The 26,890-nt window shown below is 44.1% G+C and overlaps 1 protein-coding gene across 1 annotated transcript; it reads right to left on the reverse strand.

Annotated features, from left to right (window-relative positions):
- Nucleotides 1-3,745: 3,745 nt before the first annotated feature.
- Nucleotides 3,746-25,474, reverse strand: GATM (glycine amidinotransferase). The gene is made up of 9 exons (XM_044979022.1): nucleotides 25,325-25,474; nucleotides 22,665-22,883; nucleotides 14,239-14,434; nucleotides 11,933-12,123; nucleotides 9,815-9,952; nucleotides 9,375-9,539; nucleotides 7,383-7,446; nucleotides 7,145-7,261; nucleotides 3,746-4,860 (listed from the first exon to the last, which is right to left on the reverse strand). Exons 1-9 carry the CDS (start codon nucleotides 25,391-25,393, stop codon nucleotides 4,748-4,750), a joined length of 1,272 nt encoding a protein of 423 aa, XP_044834957.1. The 5' UTR covers nucleotides 25,394-25,474; the 3' UTR covers nucleotides 3,746-4,747.
- Nucleotides 25,475-26,890: the final 1,416 nt, after the last annotated feature.

A 26,890-nucleotide genomic window follows, 5' to 3' on the forward strand; every position in this document is an offset into this window, starting at 1 on the left:
AACTTGTTTTATTATACTATATCCATTAGTCCTGGAACAGAGGTGGGTCAAACAGCATCCAGGCATTCTTTTCTTTTAGCAACCTCAACCCAATGCCAGTGCCCAGGTCTCAGGGACAACTCTGCCTCAAGAAATAACTGTAATCAGACACCAAACCTGGGAGCAAAGTCCCTTGAACAATCAAAATGTAAAGCAACGCAGCTTGATTTCTCAAGAATAAACACTTGCTTGCACATCAAGAAAAAGAACTTGGAAGATTATTTGTAACGGTGCCACCTGGTGACATCTGCCATAACAATAAGGTACATTATGCCTCTTCAGTCAGTTTGCTCTCTCACTCTCTCTCTTTCATTTTCTGCATTACTGTTTCAGCCTCCAAGGAATCAGTTGATTTTCTTTGTTTTTTAAGTAACCTGAAGTGCTAATTCTCATTTTTGGCTCAAAAATTTTTTACCGGCCCTTCATGGAGAGATCCTGCACACTTGAAAAACTGAACTGACTAGTCTAGAATAGTTGCCAGAGCTCTATAATGTGTCGTCAGTGGTTTCCCCTCCACCCCGCTCCATTAAAACTCTCTTTCTACAAAGATTTATGCTAGGGAGATCTACAGAGCAAGGTTCTGTATCTGATATAGACATTTATTGAAGGAAGGAAATGATTCCGTGGTGTTGGAACAATTTTTATAGTGGAGGTGCTGAAGATGGAAACTGTGTATTTGGGTTGTTATTACTACTTCAAGCCTGAGGAGGGGGCGGGGGTGGAAGCACCCCCAGCAGCCACCCTTAGTTCCAGCACCTTTAAAATTATTGAGAGAATAAATGTGGTTTTACACTGGTAACAGTGTGATACAGAAATGTGTATTTATACCAGTGTTTGCAGTGTTGTTGTAGCTGTGTTGGTCTCAGGCTATTAGAGAGACAAGGTGGGTGAGGTAATATCTTTTATTGGACCAGCTTCTGTCTGTGAAAGAGACACAGGCTTTCCAGCTATGCAGCACTCTGACCTGAAGAGCAGCTCTGTGCAGCTCAACAGTGTGTCTCTCTCACCAACAGAAGCTGGTGCAATAAAAGACATTACCTCCTCTCTCTCTCTCCGTTTACACTCTTTACATTTCTAAAGAGATTTAGAAACAAGGTCATTTGGTGGGGAAACATAATGGTATAAGTTACAAAATAGACTGTGTAGAGCAAGAGTTCTCAATCTTGTCTTCCTCTGACCCATAATATGTTCCTGAATTCTCACAGGTTTCCACAGTGCTTCCAAACAACACGGGGCACTTGTAGACTAGAGAGCACTGCACAGCATTCATTATTTAATCCTCACCACAGCCTCTGGGGTAGGTTAGTGTTATTGCCATTTTGCACATGAGGGGACAGACACATTAAGTGACTAGTTCAAGGCAACACTGGAAGCCAGGGTCAAAGAAGGGATTAGGACTGAGAAGTGGCCAGGGGGCTCTGTTTCATGTTTATGCCACCAAACCATATTCCTCTTGAAGTAGATGGCAATGACCCCTCTGCACGTGGATCTCCACTCTTCACCCTGACATCACTGCCAGGATTGAAGGGAAAGCTCCTGACGATATGTAGGTAGAACTCCACTTTCTTCCATCTCCTGGCTGAGAGGAGCGTAGGTGAGGCGATCCTAAAACCTGCGGGAACCACCAGGGTTAGGACCCCTATAGTGCACCTGCCAGGGAACAGCCTCACACTTCCACTGAAATATACTGATGGCTCAGAAGGTAGGAAGCCTGGTGTCATATGGGAAGCTGGTAATATATGAATACAGAGGATGCAGGATTCATAGCTGAAAAAAGTTGCAATGTCTGGCAAAGTTAGAAATTTTGCATCTAACATTAGTGCTTAAATAATATCTGTTAATTGGGTGTGGGCATTTACCCTATTACATAAAGACCCTAGCAAACATAATCATGGGAACTACAAATTGGGACAGATAACTGTTCCCTTTTATAGCATATAGTGACTCCTAAATATTTACATGCTGTTCAACTTGTCTAAAAGGACCCAGGAAAGCAGAAATCTGTGTTTCATGAAAAGCCAATCTGTACATTCTCTTTCTTGACCAAAAACAAGGCGTGGCGCAAAGGCTACGACATTCCTGATTTAAAAAAGGAAAAGAAAACCTGTCTAATTCCTGAAGTTGCCCTTCAAACTAGATGTAGGCAATCAAAGCCAAAGGCCAACCCATTGCATCAGAAATCTTGAAATATGCTTTTGCCAAGGTCAAAAAGTGAAAGCATGGTGAAAACATTTTTAATATTAAGAAAGGAAGCCCGAAAAACCCAGACAGCACTTTCACTCCTGAAGTGTGAGTCGTTTCAGCTTCCTCATTTGAGCAGAAAAATCAATAAGGAGCTTTTACAAGCCTACCCTAGAGACAGGATTGAATCAGCATTAGCGCTCACGTATTTGTCTTCAGGGAAATATGTGCCCTGCTATTTCTTTAAAACTCAGCAAAGCTTAGTTAAGGTTGCTTATCTGGCTAGGGCCAAAGAGGAGCATGAGGTTTCATGGCGATATATCATGTCTACAGAGAAACAGCCTGCAAGCAAGGGACTATGTGAAACACAGTTATTACAGTCCAGACGAACGCAGAAGGTGAAAGTTAGTCCAGAGCTTTCCCTCCCATGGCTAGAAAGTAAAACAAATTTGCAAAATGAACACAAAGGTTAATTTTTTTAGGTCTTTCCTCATTGGCTTTACACTCAACACCATTTCGGTTTCTCTGTCTGCAGTGCAGTAACTTCTAAATGTCACATCTGATCAATTCCAAAATTCCATGGAATGCTCTATGTGTCAATAAGCCAAACTCTACTGATTTAGGGGACAATCAGAAAGCCAAAAGAGGGGAAACTGGGGACACACGGAGTTCCTGCAATCCATTTAGCAAAGCCACAGCTTCAAGCACATCCTTAATTGTCTGTAGATCAAGGGACTGATGGGAGATCCATATTAAGAAGGTGAGATTGTATGGGATGGGATGGAGATGAATAGGTATTGGGTGTATTCAGAAAGAGGCACTGCTGGCTCATCAGTGGGCTGTGTTGGAGAATAGTCTCTGATCAAGTAGGTGGCAATACTCATGCCTATAGTACGTTGTAATGTGAACACGTACAGTTGTTCACGCAGTGTTGCAGGCGTAAGACATACACATGTACAGCTGCCCCACCTTCATTCACCTGGAGCTTACGGTGTCCTCAGCCATATCTTATGATCATATGAAGCTCTGTAGAGAATGTACAATGCAGTTGTGTAATTTCAGTACTGGGCCACGCAGAGTGATTTTAAAGATGAGTGGTTATTACCCTCTCCCTCCACTCACCTACCTCAATAGACTAAAAGTCCAATCCTGCTTCTATTGAAGTCAATAGCAAAACTCTCGGGGGCTACCAAACGAGTAGGGTCAAGCCACAGGAGAATCCAGAGATCCCTGTCACTGGAGCACATTTCTAAGCAGCACTAGCTTGCCAAGAAAAATAGTCTCATTTAACTTTGCCTACTTTCCTCTTATCCTGTGCTAGATGATACTATTAATTTAGTAAACTCCCTGATAAAGAAACATGACTACAGCTGTGAAGGAGAGGACAAAACGCATTGTCTGTGTAAGGTACAAGTTGCAATACAGTTCTTAATAAATTGGCTTTGCTTCATAGCTCAGATCAGCTGTGAGTTTATCATACATACAGAAACCTATCCTGTCTTGGCTAGGGAATAAGCACATCATATTTACTCATCTCATGAATGCAAAAAAGTTTATTAGCATAAAAAATACATGTCCAGTAATCAACATTAAAACTGTTTCTCAGCATCATGTGTGCTCTCATTACAGATCCAGCATTTGCTTATCAGCTTTAGTTTATTAAGAAACCATAAATTTTATGTAAACAGTCACAAGATGAAACTTGCAGACAAAGCATCTCAGGTATCACATTGCACACGTGAAGAGTTAAGTAACAGAACCAGTTACAGCAATATAAAAGTGGTCAGTGAAGCATTATACGTTTGGATAAAATACTCTAGAAGAGGAAAACGTAGTAGAAACTTTTGGAACAAGGGAAATAAGTAAAAAAAACCAGATTTTTTCAAAGTATAACTGAGGGGATTAATATAATTCTGAAGAATTTCCTTTAATGCTTGTATAATCCAACTAATCTAAAGAGTGTTATACATAATGATGTAATTATCTGGCTCCATGTAAGCTTTGGGTGGTTAAATCTGTTTTAATAGTATTAAAAAATATGATATATACACACACGCACACACACACACACAAACACTGAATGGAAAGAAAAATGAATGTTAAACTCAGGTCTAACATTTCTAGCTGCCTTTTTGATAGAATATTAGATAGAGGTAGACGTCTAATATTAGTGGTCAAGCTATTCTAGCAAGAGCCTTAGATGTATTGTCAAGTTTTTACTTTTGAAGCCATGCTGAAGTGGCTTCACAAACAGAGGAAAATCTTTCAAAAAGCCAGCCAGAAGACCTGTGGTGCTGATGGGAGTAATTTCAAATGCATCTGCCTACTATGTATTTAATAAAATCACTTTTTACTTATTAATTAAAAAAAATGAAGAGTGGAGTATCTGTTCAGACCACTGTAAGGGACACCACTGCTTAAGCACTACAGCTCATGCATTTGTTTTAGCAGAAAAGTGGAAGTAAATTTGTTCATTGCCTAGGCTTATTTCATACAAGCTGAACCATGGTTGCTCATCTGCTGAAGACTAGTCTAAATAAGACTGTAAGGTACCACGGCGGCGAATGTCACATGTCCAGCAATGGAAACCACCTCCCAAGGAATTGGCATGGCGAATATTCACTTTAATTGTAGAAATGCCTGTAAGTGAAAAATATCCATTGGAGAATGTAAGAAGAAAAGAAAAAAAAAAGATTGACACGTTAGGCACTGGTTAGAATTTTAAACAATGCTCAGAGGTTGCACACGGCTGCACGTGGCTCGTACGAAATATTTCATACCCATTTGTTAAGAATTCCTCTGCTTAGTACTGACTCAACTCCTAGCCAAAGTACAGAAAGCAAGGAACATAGTCTGTTTATTCCAGCCACACCCTCAGGCATATACAGCGCTGGGAGCTGAGACGTGTGATGTGTGTTATAATGTCCCAGTCAAAAAACAAAAAATCAGCCTTTGTTGTAGGAATGTGAAGAATCAGAAAAGCCAGTATACGTTTAGGGCTGTTTTCTACCGGTGTCTCGGCACGAGCAATTGGAGTTTAGTAGATACAGACTATGCTCTTTTAAAATAGTGACTTCCTAAAAATCTGATATTCAAAATGTGCTCAGAGCTTACAACACATTTCCTTCGTCCACCTCAAGAGAAAGAGGCAGTTAAACTCATTTCCTGGGAACAAGTCAAGCTTCATTCCATCCCTCATGTCTGAGCTATGGTTCTGCTCACACAAAACACCAAAGGGCAGACTGAGATCAGAGAACAGAAAACTTCTACAGTGTGCACCAGGGACTCCATTAGCTCATGAGTGTGCAGCACTCTGGAGTACTGGCTGCTCAGAAGAGCCGGTTAGGTTGAGTTTTTTCACTGCACCACTATAAAGTGACTATTAACGAGTTTGTGAACTGGAAATTATTTGTTCTGAGTCCAGCAACTCAGTTAGTGAAGCTCAAGTCTGAAGGATGTATCCTTGACTGGCACCAAAAGAGCTTTACATTTTCAAAGCACTATACAGTAACTCCTCGCTTAACGTCGTCCCGGTTAATGTTGTTTCGTTGTTATGTCACTGATCTACTAGAGAACATACTCATTATAAGCAAACATCGCGCAACTTTAAATGTTGTTTGACCGTGGGGGCTCGGAACCAGGGTGGGCCAGCAGTCCCCCTATCAGCTCCCCTTCACCGTCCCCCAGTGCCTCCTGCCCACCAGCAGTCCCCACCTCCCTGCACCTCCCGCCTGCAGCAATCAGCTGTTTCCTATTAAGTATCAGGGGGTAGCCATGTTAGTCTGTATCCGCAAAAACAACAAGGTAAGGTGGGTAAAAAACCTTTCCTGATTCTCATACTGAGTCCTGCTCATATGATCTTTGCTAGCATAATTTCATATGCTAGCAAAGTGGCCAGCACATTCCTTGGCCCGCACCGCTTCCAGCAGCTCCCATTGGCCTGGAGCGGCGAACCGCGGCCACTGGGAGCCGCGATTGGCCAGACCTGCAGACGTGGCAGATAAACAAACCAGCCCGGCTTGCCAGGGGCTTTTCCTACACAACCGGCGTCCCAAGTTTGGGAAACACTAGTCTAGACAATACTTAGTCCTGCCATGAGTGCAGGGGACTGGACTAGATGACCTCTCGAGGTCTCTTCCAGTCCTATGATTCCATGGATTACTTGCCAGCCATCTTCTCATAAGCATAGAATGTGTCTACAGTGCCTACTGCTAAGATTTAAGTTTCTGCATACCCTTTTTCTAACGTGACTGAAGTACTTGGATTCATTGAATCCATCTCTTCTCTGGTAGCAAATTTTCACAGGCTGTTCCCCATCTCCTTCCTAATATGAAGTATGCAATAAAATTCTTGTAGGTAATCAGTTTGAGTTCTCCTCTCTTCCACATGCCAGGAGTTGAAGGAATGAACTTTGCCCTGCCAAAGAGTTATTCCCAGAAACTGTCACTCCTGTAAAACAGCAAGGAGTCCGGTGACTAGCAGATTTATTTGGGCATAAACTTTCGTGGGTAAAAAACCTCACTTCTTCAGATGTGACAGCTAACGGAGCTGAAATACCTTTGTCAATTATTCTCAGCTTGTCTGAAAAGAATTCAAAGTATACAGAACGTTTCAAACTAAAACTCTAAAATTTTTAATGGAGTTTGGCTAGAAAGGATACATAAGGCTATCGAAATGCATTAATGTCAGTTGTGTGGTCATGTTTTTTACAAAAATCTCTTTAACCATATTCATGTAAGTAAGTGGTGTACCATAAGTAATTAAATGACCAGTTCTCACTCGTTAATTCAGCAGTTAAGAGAGTTCTTTCTTTTAAAGGTTCAGTGCCTGTTAAGAGTGCAGCCTTCATTCATAGGTACAAACATAACTGACATCTTAAGATAATCCATTTCAACCTTAGTGTGTAAACAAAATCAGGACATACCTAGATTTTCAAACATCTTCTGAATTGGAGTCTCATTGGCATCCACCATCACTCGTTTTTCATCTAGCATTAAGACGTTCATGGAGAGCCATTTTGAAGACATCCATAATGGGTGGTCTAAAAGCATTAAAATGGTTCTCTCAATACTGCAGTTATACATTTTGCATCATTTTTGGCTCACACACTGAAAACCAATGTGTCTTTAAAAAGAAGCAGCAGCAGAGTGAACTCAACATACCATCTGGGATAAGTGGCAGTGGAGGAGAAATCACTGTCCAGCCTGCTTTCTTGAAGAATTCAATCTGAAAGATATTCAATTTAAACACTCAGTATCTTATCACTGCCTCCCCCCAACTCTGTGCATTTTGTCCAGGCTCTTTGTCATAGCACACCCTCCCTCACCCCAGTTTACCAAGTCACGACCCTCTCCTCATTCAAGTTCCTTCTACACATCCACTTTTCATGTAATCACAATTACGAATTCTTTCAAAGTTTCATCACTAAAGTACCAGCATTCGTTTTTGTGGATTTTGCATACTACAGATACACAGTTTGAGAGAAGAGATTTCATGTAAAAACAATTAGGTCCCACAGATTAAAATGGATTAATGAACGGTGAATGGTATTTCATTGCATAATTTTAGTAGTGTTTCTTTTGTGTGTTACTGCACAAAGGACTAGTTATATCAATGAGACTTATATTTAAGGACATGGAATTTTGCAGAAGAATATACTGCTATTCTTCCTATGAACCATGCTCCACAGAAAACAGAGCAGGAATAAATTGGTTCCTGGTGCAGCTTATTTAACAAACAGCACCAGTCTATGGGCATCCTAGGGAATAGTTTATTTTTACTACATAATATTTACTCTAACTACACAATGCCTTCCCAATACAAATGGGACAATTTGGCTAAAGAAAACTCTTGAGATTGATGGATATTTATTAGTCCAGGACATAGAACGGTGCATCCTGGAGGGTGCTTTGGTAGGATCTCCATGCTAAAAAGGAGCTCTGCTTCTGTACTACATGGGACTGTGTTATACCATCGATATACTCAGCAGAGTTTTCAGAAACAAAGGACAGACATTCCCAGCAAGTGTACTTACATAAGCTGACCAAGCAGCGCTGCCTCCTCTTGTGGTCAGCATCATGAGTAAAAAAACTCCTGCTCCTTCACCTTCCAATCTTTGGGTGCACATTCATCTCTAGCACACAGGCTTGGCAGTCTAAGCTGCAGGAGACTTTGGGGGTGGGGTGGGGTGGGTAGGTGAGGGCCTTCATATATTGGCAACACATCCTTGTTGTTACTGAGTTTACAGAGCATTCTAGATTATAACTCTTTGGGACAGGGGCAGTCTTCCCTTTGTTATGTGCCTATACAGTACCTGGCACAATGGAGTTCCCACTGCAGTCCCCAGGTACTAGCACATTACGAATACGCATGTTATTAAACTGAAGTGTGGCCTCCTTCCCTCTGCACCTTGCACTGGTTAGAGTATTAACCTCCAATCCCATAACAAAGTATGTGCTGGGTTTCTACATTTGTCCTGGCTCTTTCCCTTCAAAGTATTTCTCAGAGTTATTTCACAGCTGAATGGGGAAGAGGTTTCTGAGCTCTCTTCTTACTGGTACAGCTTCGGTAACAGTTGACAGACAAGACGGCTTTTAGAATAAATACAAAGAAAAACTACTCAGCTGAAGAGCTAAGTGGTCCTTAGCCTCTCTCTCTCTCTCTGGACCCAGAAGATGACACAAGTAACGTGCAAATGCTACAGAAGTTGAATAGCTATTTTATATATTTGCCTTAAGATTCTATGCTGCTAATATGCAAGGGGCCACTTTCATATATTTACAGTCTACCCACATAATAAAAGGGTGACGTTACGTGTATCCCACATGTCCTTTCTAACGGGGGAAGAAGGAGCGGTGCAGGGAGTGAGGAGCTGAACCGGATCATTTTTGTTGTGCTCAGAGGTGGCGTTCCAATGGCAGAGCCAATCAGAATTCAGATTTAAAGACATACTTCACAGCCACCCAATCACTATGCAAATCCCTGCTCTCAGATTGACTGAGGGCCTCGAGCAGCTGGAGCACAAGAATTTACATGACTGAAAAAGAACCACACAGTTATGAATCAGCAATTGCACAGCAGCCATTTACTCCAGGCAAGCTGACTGCAATCTAGTTTTGCTTCTTTTCCTCCCCCACACTCTGTTACTGTCTTACCTGGTGGCACGGACGATCTGGGTTGGACAGCACAAGACCAGGCCCAATGATGTTAAGCGTGGCATCAATATGCATAGGATTAGGATCTTTAAAGGACAAAGTATGAACTCTATATTCTGGTGCAAGATGTCTCCGCATCCACTCAATGCCTGAATAGTTAGTAACCTGGAAATGTGACCGATTGTAGATTTAGCTTTATAAGCTACAACATACCGAACACTTGGTCTTGCTTACTTAAAAAATGCTAATTATTTAATATAGTTATAAAAACAGTTTGTGCACTCACTAACAACCTAGCGTGTCAGCTATGCTGCGTTCTCATCTTGCATGTCAGACATCAGGTTTATGTATGATAACTTTCACTGTCAACTATACTGATTTACATTTAGAGAAATTCAGTAACTAAAATATCGAGAAATTATAGGAAGTAGACTGTCTACCTGGCTTCTCTGCACAAAAATATCTCTTCCAGCTCTAATGAAGTCAGCAGCATCAAAGCACGGCTCAAATTCAGTTGTCACAAATTTTCCCTGAGCAGCCAGTTTATGTCGGTCTTGTACGGAGTGGATGGGGTAATCCTGGTTGTAAGAGAGAAAACAAAGCATACATAACAAATTTAGCCTGGTTGAATTACTAGTGGGAAAGCTTTGATGCCATAAGTATGTTGGAGTTCAGGAAATAGCTGCGTTTATATTGGTATCTGGCATGTTCCTTGAAGTTAATGTGGTTTTCTTGTTTTTGGAGTGAAAACCAAGTAAGCAGGAGTGAAGCTCATTGGCATACAGGTTCAAGTAGCTGGGGTAATCAGCAGCATATCAAGTGCATTCAGGAACAGGTGGTGCTTTAAATCAAGAAATACAGTCAGTTGTTGTGTACAAAAAATGGACTGCCCTTGACGGTGGTTATCTCTGGACTGACATTACCAAACTTTGGCATAGGATGTGGCTCAGTTAACAAAAAACTCTTGTGTAACTGTCAGCCTAACAAATTGTTGCACACACTGTGCGTGTAAATATCTTGCAGGCTTAAAAGTCTAACGAAGCTGCACTTTGTGCTTTTGTCACATTTTAGAATGGAGACGCCACAACTCCCCAGCCCCAAACACACAGTACTTTAACCTAGAAGGTCAGACCTTCCAAGATTTTTATAACACTTAAAGCATCAAAGAGATATGGTACAATTTAAAACAAATGATGTGAAATTACCCAGAGTGGGCATCAAAGGGCCAATGCCTTTGCTGAAAGACAGAATATACCGCAAGGAACAAAAGAAGTGGAATAAATATGCCTTGAAATATGCTGTAAGGGCTGTCTAACCCTGCTCTGGCAGGCCACCAGCACTGAGAAAGCTCCACCCCACAACCATACCTACTACAATGAGGCATAAGGTAAAAGATTTCTCTTCTGTAGTCAGCTCCAGAATATTCAGGGCTTTAAATAGCTACCAACACTGTGAGAGCCAGTATGTAAAACTGACTAGAAATTGGCCTTGGTGGGGTTTAAAGGTAGAAAGAGTCATTGCAGAACTTTGAAGGAAAGCAGCTGCACGCTACATTAGCTGGTGCCTCTGCTTTTTAATTTTTAAAGCAATTTATAAATAATCTTCACAACATCTCTGCAAGGTAGGGGTTATGTTGTCCTCTTTTTACAGATGAGCAAATCATATAACCATTTGGCCTCTATCCCTCAAAACTACAGGAAGAAAGTCAGAATTGGAAGATGAGGCTACTCAAAATACCTCAAGTTCATTTAAAAAAATAAAAAGACAGCTGTAGCAACATGCCTTCAATGGTCTTTTCTTACTGATGATTTAGAGAGTTATAGCCCTTAACCAAATCTGCTAATACGGACACTTTCCACTGACTTCTGCTGTATTGTAACTGCAGTAAAGGAGGGCTTAATTACATCCTAAATTAAGACAGAATCCCTTGAGTGTGAGATTTAAGTCATTATACAAAACTCAAAAAGCAAATTATTTCAAAAGTACCAACCAATTTCTTCAGCAAAGACTATTTCGATAAGCTTTTTAATTTTGAACATCTTTCACCTTAATGAACAGAGAAGGGGCCAAAGAGTATTTTCTCTTATTGAAGACAATGGATTATTCTAGCTGGTAAGTGTTAGCCTGGTTCTTTACTTATATCATGCCATATTGTTGTGATTTCAATCAGGTCTGCAGATTTTAGAAGTCTAGATTACTTTTCACCACTTTTGCTGTTTTTTACATTTCTCTCCCTTTGGATAATAAAAATACACTGGTTCATTTATATAGCTATAACCACGGTCAGTTTCACCTCTAGTTCTCACTTAGGGCAGCTCTTGCTACGGAGTTTGGGCTAGGAACACTGCATGAGAACATTTAAGCCCCATTTCAGCCCTACCAAACCTCCGCTCATACACAACCCAAACCAACACTGATTTCTTTTTATTTCAACATTAAAAGAAATATGTTAATAGTTTTGTAAAGTTTCCCAAACCTAAACTGGAGGCTGAAACTAGCCCACAGAAAATTCTGTGAAAATATCCCCTGATGTTATGGAGACAAGGTGAGAGTGATACCTGGTCATAGAGTTCATCAGCCATTGTGGGTTTGGGTGCAGTCGTCCACTTGGCACCCCGGTGGAAGTAGTCTTTGATGACTGGCCTGTATGCTCTGTATTCAAAGAAACGAGCACGCCAAGCCATTGGTGCTTCGATAATTTCATTTCCAACTACCAACAAGATGTCTCTTGGCATGGCAGCATACATACCTACAAGAAAGAAAAAAAAACACATTAGACCTGATTTGGCTATTTGGACAGTTATTCCAGCCTAGGGATGCATGACTACAATTAACACAATCACTGCACTCTTGAATGAACTCACACAGGAAAATGATAAAAGACTGTGGATGAACACTTTTCACAAAGCGACCACTCTCTGTCTGACCTATTAGTCCTCATACTCAAAGGAAACTGGCATAACACTTTCAAAAGACAAGCCTGGAGCTTAAATTCATAACTTTGCTGGACACTAAAATCATGGACTGAACAAAGACAATAGATTTATGACAGGTTTCAGAGTAGCAGCCGTGTTAGTCTGTATCCGTAAAAAGAACAGGAGTACTTGTGGCACCTTAAAGACTAACAAATTTATTTTAGCATGAGCTTTCGTGAGCTACAGCTCACTTCTTCGGATGCATCGAATGGAACACACAGACAGGAGATATTTATACATACAGAGAACATGAAAAGGTGGAAGTATGCATAACAACAGGAAAAGTCTAATCAATTGAGATGAGCTATCAGCAGTAGGAAAAACAACTTTTTGAAGTGATAATTAAGATGGCCCATAGAAGGTGTGAGGAGAACTTAACATAGGCTTTGGCTACACTTACACTTCAAAGCGCTGCCGCGGCAGCGCTTTGAAGTGCTAAGTGTAGTCAAAGCACCAGCGCTGGGAGAAAACTCTCCCAGCGCTGTCCGTACTCCACATCCCTGTGGGGAATAACGGACAGCGCTGGGAGCGCGGCTCCCAGCGCTGGGGCTCTGACTACACTGGCGCTTTGCAGCGCCGCAATTTGCAGCGCTGCAGAGGGTGTGTTTTCACACCCTGCTGCAGCACTGCAAATTTGTAAGTGTAGCCAAGCCCATAGGGAAATAGATTCAATTAGTGTAGAAGCAGCAAAGAATCCTGTGGCACCTTATAGACTAACAGACGTTTTGCAGCATGAGCTTTCGTGGGTGAATACCCACTTCTTCGTAATGACCCAACCATTCCCAGTCTCTGTTAAGGCCAGAGTTAATTGTATCTATTGTTAATTGTGCATAATTGTGCATAATTTGCATATTAATTCGAGTTCAGCAGTTTCTCTATGCATCCTGAAACAGTCTCCAAAGCCTTAACAGAGACTGGGAATGGTTGGGTCATTACACTAATTGAATCTATTTCCCTATGTTAAGTTCTCCTCACACCTTCTATGGGCCATCTTAATTATCACTTCAAAAAGTTGTTTTTCCTACTGCTGATGATAGCTCATCTCAATTGATTAGACTTTTCCTGTTGTTATGCATACTTCCACCTTTTCATGTTCTCTGTATGTATAAATATCTCCTGTCTGTGTGTTCCATTCGATGCATCTGAAGAAGTGAGCTGTAGCTCACGAAAGCTCATGCTAAAATAAATTTGTTAGTCTTTAAGGTGCCACAAGTAATAAACCATAAATCTATTAAAAAGAACAGGAGTACAACAATCTGCAACCCACCAACCCCCTCTTTTTGTCATATGACTGCAAAGGTGTTAATGGGCCACTCTACCTTGAATGATCCCTTAGAATACGTGCTAAATACTTACGCTAAACAATCCTTTCCCAGACCTGAAGCAGAGCTCTGTGTGGCTTGAAAGCATGTCTCTCCTCAACAGAAGTTAGTTGGATAAAAGATATTACCTTACTGCTCTGGGAATGACACAACCACTCTGCATGCTACAAGCAAGAATGTCTATCATTTGAAAAACGACAAGATCGTTTAAAAATATAAAAAAAAACACTTTTTAAAAAATTGACTGTTACCGCACCTAAAATTACTAGAATTGAAAGATTAGAGTAACATTTCTCTAATCTTTCAGTGTGTTCACTTTCTCCATTGGATGACACTGTGGGCCATCATTTTTTTTACTGTTGCCCCATCTGTGTGGGCTTTCAAACAGCCACAAAGAATTTTTTTAAAAACTGTAAAAATTGGAAGAGCAACTCCTGATTATTTTTCCCCGGGGATCTCTCAAAAGCCTGCTAGCCCATCCCACAGTAAAATGGAAAGGATCTACCTGCTTGGACTAGGTACCCAACAGATACATTGTAAGTACCTCAGCTGGGGAATGCTATTTACCTGTAGACTCAAAGTCAGGTGTTTTATATTTGACTGACCAGTCAATTGGCTCAGGCCTCTTGACAATTACTCCTTCCATTTTCAGAATATTGCACATTTCCTCAATTTCAGCAATAGCCTTTTTTAAGTGATCTCTGGGGAAGCTGTGTCCTCCAAACTTCTGATAGAATTCCCAGTTCTTTTCATATGTGTTGGCCTGAAAATAAGAGACGACAGAGAAGTGGCCATAATAACGCTGCGATATTTGGTTATACTTTATACCAGGGGTGGACAAACTTTTCTGGCCCGTTGCAAAACTGTATGGAGGGCTGGGTAGGGAAGGCTGTGCCTCCCCAAACAACCTGGTCCCCGCCTCCTATCCGACCCCTCCCACTTCCTGCCCCCCGACTGCCCCCCTCAGAACCCCAACCCATCCAACGCCCCGCCGCTCCTTGTCCCCTAACCCCCCCTCCTGGGACCTCCCACCCCTAACTTCCCCCGGGACCCCACCCCTTATCCAACCCCTCCTGCTCCCAGTCCCCTGACTGTCCCTTGGGACCCCCCCACCCCTTATCCAACCCCCGGCTCCCTTACCATGCCACTCAGAGCATCATGTCTGGCAGCCGCACTGCCCGGCCGGACCCAGACACGCTGCCACGCTGCTCAGCAGGAGCGCGCAACCCCACCGCGGTGGCATGGCTGCGGGGGAGGGGGGCAGTGGGAGAGGCACCAGGGACTAGCCTCCCCGGCCAGGAGCTCAAGGGCCAGGCAGGACGGTCCCGTGGGCTGGATGTGGCCCGCGGGCCATAGTTTGCCCACCTCTGCTTTATACAGTGCAGCTGATGGTGGTATTTACACATTACTGTTCTTGTGAAAGGTTTCTCAACCTTGTTCCTCTATTGACTCCACATTTGCCAACTTGTATCCCTCATCTGTGCCTCAAAATGCTTTGCAGCTATTTCTGCAATACTTCAGAGGAGGCACAGAAATAATTGTCAGTGGTTTATGGGACCCACTAGCATCTAGGGACTCGAGACAGGGGAGTAGAAGGCTCATGACTGCAGATAATGCCACTAGGGCACGAGTTGGCAGCGCTTAACACATGTGTAATATTTTAAATACTATTTGCATGTACAACTGATGTGGTTTGTGCATCTATGTTCTATGGCCTGCCATTTGCACATGTCAGTTCTTGAAAAGACATGTGCTTCAGTGAAGACCACTTTTTGGCAATCTGCCTCTGAATGGTCCGTGAGGTGCGCGGCTCAGCCAACAGTTACATCTGTGGCTGGAGTTCAATTTCAGTAGTACATATTGAGAAGGTTCAGACATCCAGAAGATAAATTGCTCCAACACCAGTTACAGTCTGCATGTACTGTCTGCTGCCAAGATTGAGAGATCTACAAATAGCAGAAAGAGACCTGAGAATAAGAGTGGCCTGGAATGTGACAAGAGCACAAATTTCTTCACAACCTGCAAGTTCAGCATTTATCTTTCAGAGAGAATTTTCGAGCTATTTCATCCATTCATCTTACAGCTCTTTATACAGATGTGTCTGCTCCATGTGACCTTATTACTTGTCACCATAAAAGGAGACCAGTAACCTAAGTAGAGAAATACTTCCCTCTACTAAGAAAGTGTTCCCCTCAGAGTGACCTCCAGAGCCAGCGCTAGGCATAAGCAGACTAAGCAATTGCTTCGGGCCCAAGCAGATCAAGGGACTCACTACTTGCTTTTTATTATAAGAACTTGCCTGTTTTAGGGGGGAAATAGTCCTGCTTAGAGCCCCCAGTGGGCTAGCACCGCACTGGCCAACCTCAGTGGTTGTCCTGACTAAAGCCCGATACCAAAGAATAAATAACTCCATCTGTGTGTTACGGCAATCTGAGTTCCGTCATGACGCTTTCATCCACACCATCTGTTACCATTTTTCATTTTACAAACACATCTCTCAACCACGTCTGAAATTGAAGATTCTCTCAGAGGAGGAGCATTCAGACAGCACCAAGACTGAGGGTTTTGAAAAAAATATTCACTCCACTGAAAGAAAGAGAATATAGTACTGGGGTTCACTTTTCTTTCACATATGCAAACACTTGTGTCTGCTACAGACAGGGGCACTCTGTACATGTGCAAAAACCAAAGAGCTGATTTGAAAAGCTGCAGTGGCAGTTGTGTGTCTGAACCCTACGTGAGTACAAAATGAAGTGACTAAGAGCAGACATCCTTCTAAATTGCTTTTTTATTATTACTTAACATTTATTCTCCAGCATTGCCCAAATGCCCATGCCAAGACAGGGGCCTCATTATGCTCGACACTGTGCAAACACACAAGACATGTAACTTCACCCTGAAGAGTTTACAGTTTAAGAAGGCCCAACAGACAAACAGTCATAGAATGACCTGGAGGGGAAATGCCAGTAGTACAGGTTTTGTTAGTTGTTCAACTGACTTACTGTGCTCCCCTCTACTCTGTTCACCCCAAAGAAATTTTTACTTTAAATTTTCTTTTATTCCATTCAGCCACCCCATCTCATAGTCTCTCACTTCAATACTGTCATAGACTAGTTCTGTTGATGTCGGGGATTCCGAAAGGATCCTGAGGGCTGATAGTCGGCTCCTCCAGTGGGGCAGAAGGGGATTTATGCCCATACTTTGGGGAAGAAGCAGAAGGTTAATTCACTTCCACTTGTCAGACCCAGATTAAGACAGACACTATAGCCATGTGCCTGGAGCCCCTGAGCCTGTGATGATTTTGAAGTCTCAGCTTTCATTTTAGAAGGATTGTGTTTCTAGCCCTCATGATGGTAAAGAAAAGCTAGAAAACATGACCAGAGGATCACGGGTGCAGTGGTGTCTGCCTCAATCTGAAGACAGCCTGAAACAACAGCTATGAGGGGTGTGAACAGCTCTATTGATCTAACAAGGCTGTTAACTCTGAAACCCACTATTTAGAGAGGACTCTGACTATGCAGTAAGGGACTGTATGTATGGGGCCCTCACAGCTGCCAACCCATTGTGGCTCTTCTGGAGTGGTGTCAGGAGAGGAGTAGGTGGGAGCTGGGACCTCCCTCCTCAGCAAGAGGCTCCAGCTCCCCTGCACACAGGGAACGATATTCATGGGATAGAGGATCCCCAGTCTACCTGACCAGGAGTGACAGTGAGCCCTCCTCAACAGTCCCTACCACTGCCTCCCCCAAGGAGCAGCAGGGCCACAGCGGGCGGGGTACAGCCTTGAGACGGGGCTGTGACCACACTGCGGGGAATAGGCCATGGTGCCCATTGGAGGCTTGCCAGACTGACTTTAGCCAAGAACGCTCTGCCTGACTACTTACTCCTGCAATGGACCTATGGCAGTGAAGGAAAAATCCAGCCACTCACAAGGAAGTTTTAAAATTGTATGTGTCCAAACACACCACCCAGTTCCCGGATAGGGAAGGGACAGAGGCCTCACCCTGCCCACTGGTTCAAGCAGCTCCTCTTGCTTCCTTTTGTGAGCAAAGCTATTTTCTTTTCCAGGCAAGGTCTGGGTAATCTGATCACTTCTCAGACTTTACCAGCTGTTCAGAAGACACGTGTTGATCATGTGAAGTGCTCAGCATTCCAATGGAATCCAGTTCAGTTAACAAGACAAGTTTGTTATACAGGATACAGGCAAGTTATTTCCAGAGCCACCAAGAATATATCTGGGCACAATGAAGACGAGCCCTTTGCCCCTTTTCCCCTGCTATACATTCGGTCTCACTCTGTTTCCCTCCCTCCCTTTCCCTTCCCAAGAAATAACAGAACAGATCTATGATCGGGGATCACCACACTGATAGCATAATCTGGTTGCAAAACTGGCTTAACCAGCCTAGGAAAGATCACCCTAGTGTAAAAATGATCCCCCACACACCATCCCTGCTCTCAGCATAGCTGGGGGAAAGGGTGCATGGCAGGGATGTCCCTATACCACAGAGACTCTGGGCTGAGATTTCAGTCTCCTATGAAAACTTAGAGCAGTCTGAGGGCTGCTCTGATTGCACAGGGAGAACAGCCAGCAGGGCAGCACCAGAATCAGAGACGAGCAAAGAGCTTTAGACGGTCTTTGCCCACCACCCCCTGACTTGTGCTCTGTGTGTTCTGTTGTACCTGAGAAATTGACCAAGTGCTTTTAGAATGTTTAGGTGCACTTTGCACACTTCTGCATAGTCCTCTGCCTTCTCCCAAAGCTGGCCACAACACTGAGTCCTCTGATACCATCAGGAAGTGCCCGTTCTAGGGATGTGTGATCAGGGCAGCTGTCATGGGCGCCAACTTCCAGAGGATGCCATCACACACCACTGTGCTTTTTCTCCCTCTGCTCTGATTGGCCAGCCATTTTTTCCCAGCTTCTCCACTTCCTTCCCCAGCCTCTTTCCTTCTTCCTCCTCCACTGATTGGCCAGCTGAGTGTGGGTTTTGGGAGGCAGGGTGGGTTGGCTCACCCGCTATGTGGCGGGGGCCCACAAACAAGGAGAATGGTCTCAAGTTGCAGTGGGGGAGGTTTAGGTTGGATATTAGGAAAAACTTTTTCACTAGGAGGGTGGTGAAGCACTGGAATGGGTCACCTAGGGAGGTGGTGGAATCTCCTTCCTTAGAGGTTTTTAAGGTCAGGCTTGACAGAGCCCTGGCTGGGATGATTTAGTTGGGGATTGGTCCTGCTTTGAGCAGGGGGCTGGACTAGATGACCTCCTGAGGTCCCTTCCAACCCTGATAGTCTATGATTCCAAACACGTTTTCTGCTCTAGTCAGAAACACAGCTAGAGCCACTCCTGCCTTCAAGTCCAGTCAGACATGGTTTCCTGTGAGCTACACTGATCTTTATGCTTCCCACAATACAGCCCAAGAAGCATGGTTCACAGGCAGGACAATCTCAATAACCATATCAGAGGAACTTGAATAGCTTCCGCCTCCTGAGCTCCTCTGCATCTCCTCTCTTTCACACTCACCCTGGTACTGACAAAGAGTTCACTATTGGACACAACGCATCCATGAAGTTTTCAATCTTATCCTTTCTGGGAGACGGGCCATCTTAAGCACATAGGACCCAGGATTCTGCCTTCCATCAGCAGCCTTGCCAGTTTAAATTTCCCTTCCCTGCTACCAAGTTTGAAATGGGAGAGTAATACTTATGCTAACCATATTGCAAGACAGGTGACAGACATGCAGATGAAGCAGCTATACCTTCTTACTTCTAGCTACCTACATATACGCTAGGATACTTCAGTAGAGCCTGAAAGAGTCATTGCTATAACGTTAAAAATGTTTCTTATTGTAGCTTACCAAAACTCTATTAAACTGCCCTATATTTTCTTCACACAGTCAGAACCTGTTTAAAGAGCAGCTCTAGCCTTTCTAAGCATCTTGCTCCTACCAGATTTAGTGCTGTCAGAGCCAACATTTCACATCACTTCCTATGTAGTGAACTGTGGTTTCTAAATGTGGTATTGTGAGTTCACTAATGACTCCAGCTGGAGAAATTTATATTTACTTACTTACCTGAGAAGCAATAAATGGGGAAGTACATTACTGGTGAAAGTCTATTTTAAATATTCATATTGAGTAAAAAAAGGAATATAATTTACTATGATACATCAAATACGTAACTAGATATGAAAGGTAATGTTCTCCAGTTATATGTTCAAACTAGCAATGAAGATTGTTGAGAGAGAGAGACACACACACACACACACTCCAAAAAGAGGAAAGAAATTCATGTCAAAATAATGCAGAAGCTTGTTAATACAATATTTTACAATTAGCACAAAGTGAAATCTTTCTTCTCTACTTAATAAAGATATATCAGAGAGCTGTAACAAGGCCTCTTTACTAAGAATTCACTATTTTCACAAAATATACAACAAAATATTTACTAGCATATGCTGAAGTACAAAATACTTGTATAGTTCAAATATTAGTTTAAAACTGAATTACCACACACACCACCACATTCAGGATGTGAGGGTGGTTGGTTTTTTTTTTTAAGTTCACAAAGGATCTCCCTGTCATTAGTGTGAATTAGCAAATCTGTCGTATTACGCTTCTAACCCTGTCCCAAATGTGGCACCGATGCTTATGGAGATCCTTCCACATGCTTTATACCACCCAGATGTTCATTCAGTGCTAACGCTAATTATATTCATCTCAGACATGTAGTGGTACCATGCTTCTATTCATCCTTTCCTCCTTCTTATGCCATGCACATCATTTACAGATTACAGCCAAAAGACTGGCGTGAGTGCCAAAAGCAAGCCTCACAAACTGCAATAGGATACAGTGACTGCAGCCATGGTTTACTGCACAACTATTTCAAATAAGTAGTTTGCATGAATATTTGAGACACAATATATCAGCTGAACTGCAGTGAGGAAAGAGAAACTATAGAAGCAAAATACATGTGCGTAAGTGTGTCTTACTTGGAGTTCTATTCGCTCACTAGACGTGTTCCAGATACTCTCGCAGTTTTACCAAGTGGGTTATAAGCCCCACTGTCTTCCCTTTGCAGAGTAGTCTTATTACACTATACTGTAAATTTATTGAAGGTGGCAGTGTTATGAAAGTTGCCTATGTTCTACGAGGACTTGTTTAAATACACGGAACTATGAGGCTTTTCAGACTATCAGGCCAATGAATGCTTCCAACAACATGCAGTATGTATGTCTGCACTTCCTCCAGAGAATTTAGTACTTTAACCAAAGATGTGAAATTTTTGAGTTAAGGGTGAAATTCTATACTTGACATACCTCACTGTGCTATAGATATTGCAGCTGACACAGGGAGCAAATTGTTAACTAAAACTAAATGCTCAAGCAAGCACTAGAACTGGGTTAAAAAAAAGGAGTAGTAACAATAGCACGTATTTTAATATTTACCAGCTTAGAAATACAGTCGTTTTAATGAAGGTAAGGGGATTTGGCAAGTGATGAGAGGATAGAATTTTGCCCATAATATCAGAAGTCAGCAACAAAACTTTTCTTCATGCCCTTTTTCTTTTACATTATCAACAGCATGTTCCTGATTTCCTTCTTTTCCTGGAAGACTGGTAATCTTTTGGAGGGCCAGAAATGGGATATCAAAGCTGAAGAGCTGGAAGCTGCTGCTCTCCATGGATGAAATCCAGGCCCCATTTAAGCCAATGGCAACATTTCCATTAACCAATCAGTGGCGTTAGGGTTTTACCTCAAGCGTCCACATGATAGGAGACAGGGGCAGCAAATGAATCTTATGTTTGGAGGTGGGGGAGGAGCATTCTTTACAGTTCTACTGAAACCTTATGATCTAATCGCTAAACTCCATTTCTGGAAGATTAAAAACCTTTTCATTCCACTTTTAGAATAAGTAAGTGAGCAGAAATCCTGTTAGAAATTTGGCATCTGCAGTAGTTTAATTCCTCTTTTAAAAACATTTCAGTTCATTTGTAATTAATGGAAGATTTTAAACATGTACACCAAAAAATAAGCTGAAATAAAGCACCTGAAACCAGAACTAAATTTGAGAGACAGGGGTTGGATTAGGTTTGTTCTGAAACCTTAATTCAAAATACACTTGGAAAACAGACATTTCCATACATTGTTGTATCTACTGTCTGGGATTTCCAGTGATGAGCTTTCTAGTCAAATAAAACAATCCTCCTAACTTGCAGCTAGAACTTTATATACTCTGTCTCAAAGCCTAGAGTGTCAGTGGCCAGATTGGCTATGACTATAAGCCGTGCACTCAGCCAGAAGGAGCAGAAGACAGATGCACCTGCCCAGAAGAATCTTCCCCCTCTATGCTTTCATCTGGCCTAATTTATACTGCAGAAACTGCCTTACTAATTCTACTAGGGAGTATGTCAGAACAGAAGTCGGATCGAAACCCAAACCCATACAGCCAGAATCCTGAAAAATACTGAACTTTTATGTACGCAGTTCTGGATGCTGCCTGAATCCTTATCACACGGTTGTTTTGAAGACAGTACATATAACTCCAGTATGATGCCCTGACTAGTCCAGAATCAGGAAGTAAATGAGAACCTAATTACACTGGGTTATGGTAACAAGCAAGTGGCAATACAGGTGTTTATTCTTAGCAACATGCCTTTGGCCAAAGAGCAAATGAGGGTCTTCAGTAGAAGAGAAGAAAAAGGTAGCTTTTGAACTTTCTACAACCTTAGTTCATTTCCAGACTGTGCACAAGAGACTTGAATAATACACATAATAATCAAGCTAATAATTGTCACAATTTTTATCCACTCTAGAATTTGAGTTAAAAAAATGTAGTTGTTCTAGTAGCAGCACTTAGGTTAAACAGTGGTATTAAGGTATTTTGAACTCTGCTTTTAAACTTATTTTTGTAAACTCTGTATGCACTCATGTACCGGCAAACTAAAAGAAATTTTATACGTAAAAAGGCATTTTGGTTTTTTTCCCAATATAAGAATTTTACCTTAACCTCCACAGAAAAAGGAGGGACACGGGCATTTTCAGCTCTCCCCACAATCACTTCCTCCAGGGGGTCCCATTCATTGTATGAGCAGACAGGGCAGTCCTCTGGAACAGGGGCAGTGGCCTTATTGTCATCAACAGCACAGGAATTCTGGGAGGCAGCAGCTGCCTGGGTGCTCTGGAAAGTTCGCTGCACCCATCCTGTAAAGGATCTTCCAAGCTTAAAGGGGAAGGGGGAGGGGAAAAAATCAGCTCTAACATACAACTCTATCACAAAAAGAAGAGGAGAATTAAGTACCCAGTGTATTTTACAGAATATTTTCAGTGTACCGCGCTTTACCCAAAAGGCTTTTTATTACAGCTACTCCACTGTAATCTTAAAGGACATTTCACCTTTAAAGAAAAATACACCCATGTTAGACAATGGTTAACTGTTTAATGGTCAAGCTAATTTACAGCTAATTTAGTTCATAAAGGCAGGAATAGGACCGATAAATGGGGCAGTTACCTTTGCAACAGCTGCTATAGTGCCTATTTCACTAATTCGGACTGTGTGTGCACTGCAGAACTGGGGACGACTGGGAATGTAAAGTACTGGGATTTGGGCACAATACAAATAAGGCTTTTCAAAGCTGCAAGTGAAATTGTAGCAAATTAAGTCTATTCCATTAATTGTGTTAGTGCCACATCAAAACGTGGACTATTGTAGCTAGAAAACAGAAAGCAAAATTTATAACCTGAAAAACTAGCTCCCCACCCTCCAAAGATTTACGTAGACACGTCAGTCACATTAGCCTGGATCCTGCATACTAAAATGTAGCTGCACTAATACCTGGCTCTCCTAGATTCCACTGCCTCCCCCCCACACACACACACTCACAGTGCTCTAAGCAATTCCCTAGCCACCGAAACCCCACTAGTTAAACTAGCCCCCTGAATGGATTCCCAGAGCCCCAGCTGTTCACTTACCAGCTGCTGGGAAACACTAGCCAGCAGTCAGACTATTCCTGCCATAGCAAACACACCAAGTGTGGCAGAGCCTGCGGGGGGCTGCTAATGTTCACACATTACAGGGTGGGGGGTCTGGATCAGCACAACCCCTCCTCCCTCCCCAGCCCAAGGCACCTTGCAGGGTGGGAACTGGGCTCCCAGGTCCATCGGGCGACAGGGTCATTGCCTTGCTGCTGGTTAAGCCAGGCTGCTCCAGACCAGGTTAGCTCAGCGTAAGGCTCTGGTCCAGGGGGTCTTCTCTCCCTAACCCGAGTAGCTCGGCCCCCGCAGGCAGCGAACGGAAACAGGGCTCTCTGCTCAAGGACCGGGAGACCCAGTGATAACCAGGGGGGCTCCGCCCAGCTCCTAAGGGAAGGAAGGAGGCTTCCTCCCAGCCAGAGGGATGTGGCTGGTCTAAGAACCATGAACCGACTGGGTTCAAGGGGAGCGCTCACTGCTCCTACTGTGTGTACCACACTAACACCCCCAATAGCCCGCCCGGTGCCCAGAGCCCCCTTCTGCACCCCCAATAGCCCCAGGATGGCTCCATACCCCCTAGTGCATCCTTCTGCACCGCCACCAGAGTCCACAAAGTTCCCCCTTCTGCACCACCAATAACCCCCAGAGTGCCCCAGTAACCCCAAGTGCCCCCTTCTGCACCCCAATAACCACCTGAGCACCCCCAGTAACCCCCAGTGCCCCTTCTGCACACCAATAACCCCCCGAGCACCCCCAGTACCCCTTCTGCACCCCAATAACCCCCAGAGCACCCCAGTAACCTCTAGAGCCCCCTTTTGCACCCCACCACAGCCCCCAAAGTGCCCCTTCTGCATGCCAATAATGACCTGAGCACCCCCAGTAACCCCCAGTGCCCTCTTCTGCACAGGGCCGCCCAGAGGATTCCGGGGGCCCGGGGTCTTCGGCAGCGGGGGGCCCTTCCGTTCCGGGACCCGCCGCCGAAGTGCCCCGAAGACCCGCGGCGGGGCCCCCCCCCGCCGCCCAATTACCACCAAAGCGGGACCCGCCGCCGAAGTGCAGCCCGGTCTTCGGCGGTAATTAGGCGGAGGGGGGCTCCCGTCGTGGGTCTTCGGGGCACTTCGGCGGCGGGTCCCGGAACGGAAGGGCCCCCCGCTGCCGAATTACCGCCGAAGACCGAGCTGAACTTCGGCGGCGGGTCCCACTCCGTCTTCGGCGGTAATTCGCCAGCGGGGGGTCCTTCCGCCCTGGAGCTGAAGGACCCCCCGCCAGCGAAGACCGCGAGCGAAGAAGCTCCTGGGCCCGGCCCCGCAAGAGTTTTCTGGGGCCCCCCGGCGCGAGTGAAGGACCCCGCTCCAGGGGCTCTGAAAAACTCTGGTTGGGGCCCCTGTGGGGCTCGGGGCCTGGGCCAAATTTTCCCTCTTGCCCCCCCCTCTGGGCGGCCCTGCTTCTGCACCCCAATAACCCCCAGAGCACCCCCAAGTAACCCCTAGTGCCCCCTTCTGCACCCCAATAACCCCAAAGTGTCCCCTTTCTGCACCCCCAATAAACTGCACCTATCCCCAGGGCAGCGCCCCCATAGCACCCCGTCTGCACACACAGCCCACCCAGGGAGCCGCCTCTGCATCCCCCGCTCACACCCTGCACCGCGGTCCCCGGGCTCCGCACGGCAGCAGGGGCGGGCTCGGTACCCACCCAGGACCCGATGTAATGCGCCGCCTCGGCCCCCCTGCTCCCTCCGCGCAGGCACCGCACTCGCAGCATCGCTCCGGAGCGGGCAGCAGGAACGAGCCCAGCCCTTGCGCAGCACCCGGCGAGGGACCGAGCCGCTCCCCCCGCCCTTTATAGCGGCTCCTCCAGCCCCCCGCCTCCCGCTCCCTCCCTATTGGCTGCCGCAGGGCCGGCGGGCAAAGCGGCCCCCGGCTCCTTCCCTTTGTGCAGCCGGGCTGCGGAGGGGGAGCAAAATTAACCGGGGAGAGGAGGGTGCAGACGAGTTCGTTCCAACCTTCCCTGCCAGTCCCAGGGCACATCCCTTTAGCCCAAGCAGTCACAGCACCCTCTCCTTAGTCACTAGGGTTTCGGGGGCTTGGTGCTGTCCCAAGGTGGAAGGCAGCCCCTGTGATCAATGTTATTCAATCCCTGTTGTTGCTCTGGATGGTATCTTCCACACAGCTTGATTGACAATACATTGCTTTGTTTCACTTCAACTAGTATGTCCTGGCCAAATATTTTGATGGGGGGCGGGGGAGTCCGGGAAGAAGAGGACCCTCTGCTCTGTAGTCAGGCTGCTCCTTTTTGCAATTTCATACACTTTCCATAAGTCTCTCATTCTAGCCTCTACCTGATCAACTAATACCAGTGCTCTTAATTAGAGCTGTCACGGATAATAAAGGATTCTGAGATTTCAAATATATTTGTTTTTGTTCTAATTAGGAACAACCCCCCGAAAGTCTGAAATGCTCTGCAAAAGAAAATTCTGGGGGGGGAAAAAACTATTTTGGATTGAGCTAAAGTTTTCATTTTGACAACACTGAAACGTCGTTTTGATTTCTACTTTACATCAGACTATAAGCAATACAAAAGTAAATGATTTCAAAACAAAAAGTTGTTTCAAAGGGAAAAATGGAAATGTTTCATTCCAAGAGTGTCAGGAAGTTTTGACACCATTAGAACTTTCTCTGATGGAAACAAAGTTTTGGAAAAATCAACACAATTTCACAAAGCTTTTTGATTTCAACAGAACTGCATTCTCTAACATAGAACCGTTCCCTCAAAGTTTTTCCCTCCAGCTCTCCTTTTAGCCTCGTCACCTATAATTCTCACCTGACCTGATGACATTCTTTTGCAGTTCCTCACTCTTCAACTTTACACAAGACAAGTTAAATTTTAAATTAATTTGTTTTTGCCTTCCAGAAGAAAAGATCAGATATGGTAAAAATGGTTTTTCCCCATGTTATTTTGTAAAATTAGTATGAATCTTCATCCTTCCCTCACTCTTAATCCCTTGACAGTGCCTCTTATTTACCTGGGCATAACCTAATACATGTTCCCTCCACTCTATGCCCTCATGTCTCTCCTAAGCCTCATCCACACTATAAAATGTTACCTTGTTGGGACATGGTTATGAAGAAATGAGTTTGCTGATGTGATACTCATAATATTTAGTCCTGCCTTGAATCCAGGGGACTGGACTAGATGACCTCTCTAGGTCCCTTCCAGTCCTATGATTCTATGATACTGAACATGACCTAGGCCCCAATT

Source organism: Mauremys mutica, chromosome 11, assembly GCF_020497125.1.
Source record: "Mauremys mutica isolate MM-2020 ecotype Southern chromosome 11, ASM2049712v1, whole genome shotgun sequence".
NCBI classification, from domain to species: Eukaryota; Metazoa; Chordata; order Testudines; family Geoemydidae; genus Mauremys; species Mauremys mutica.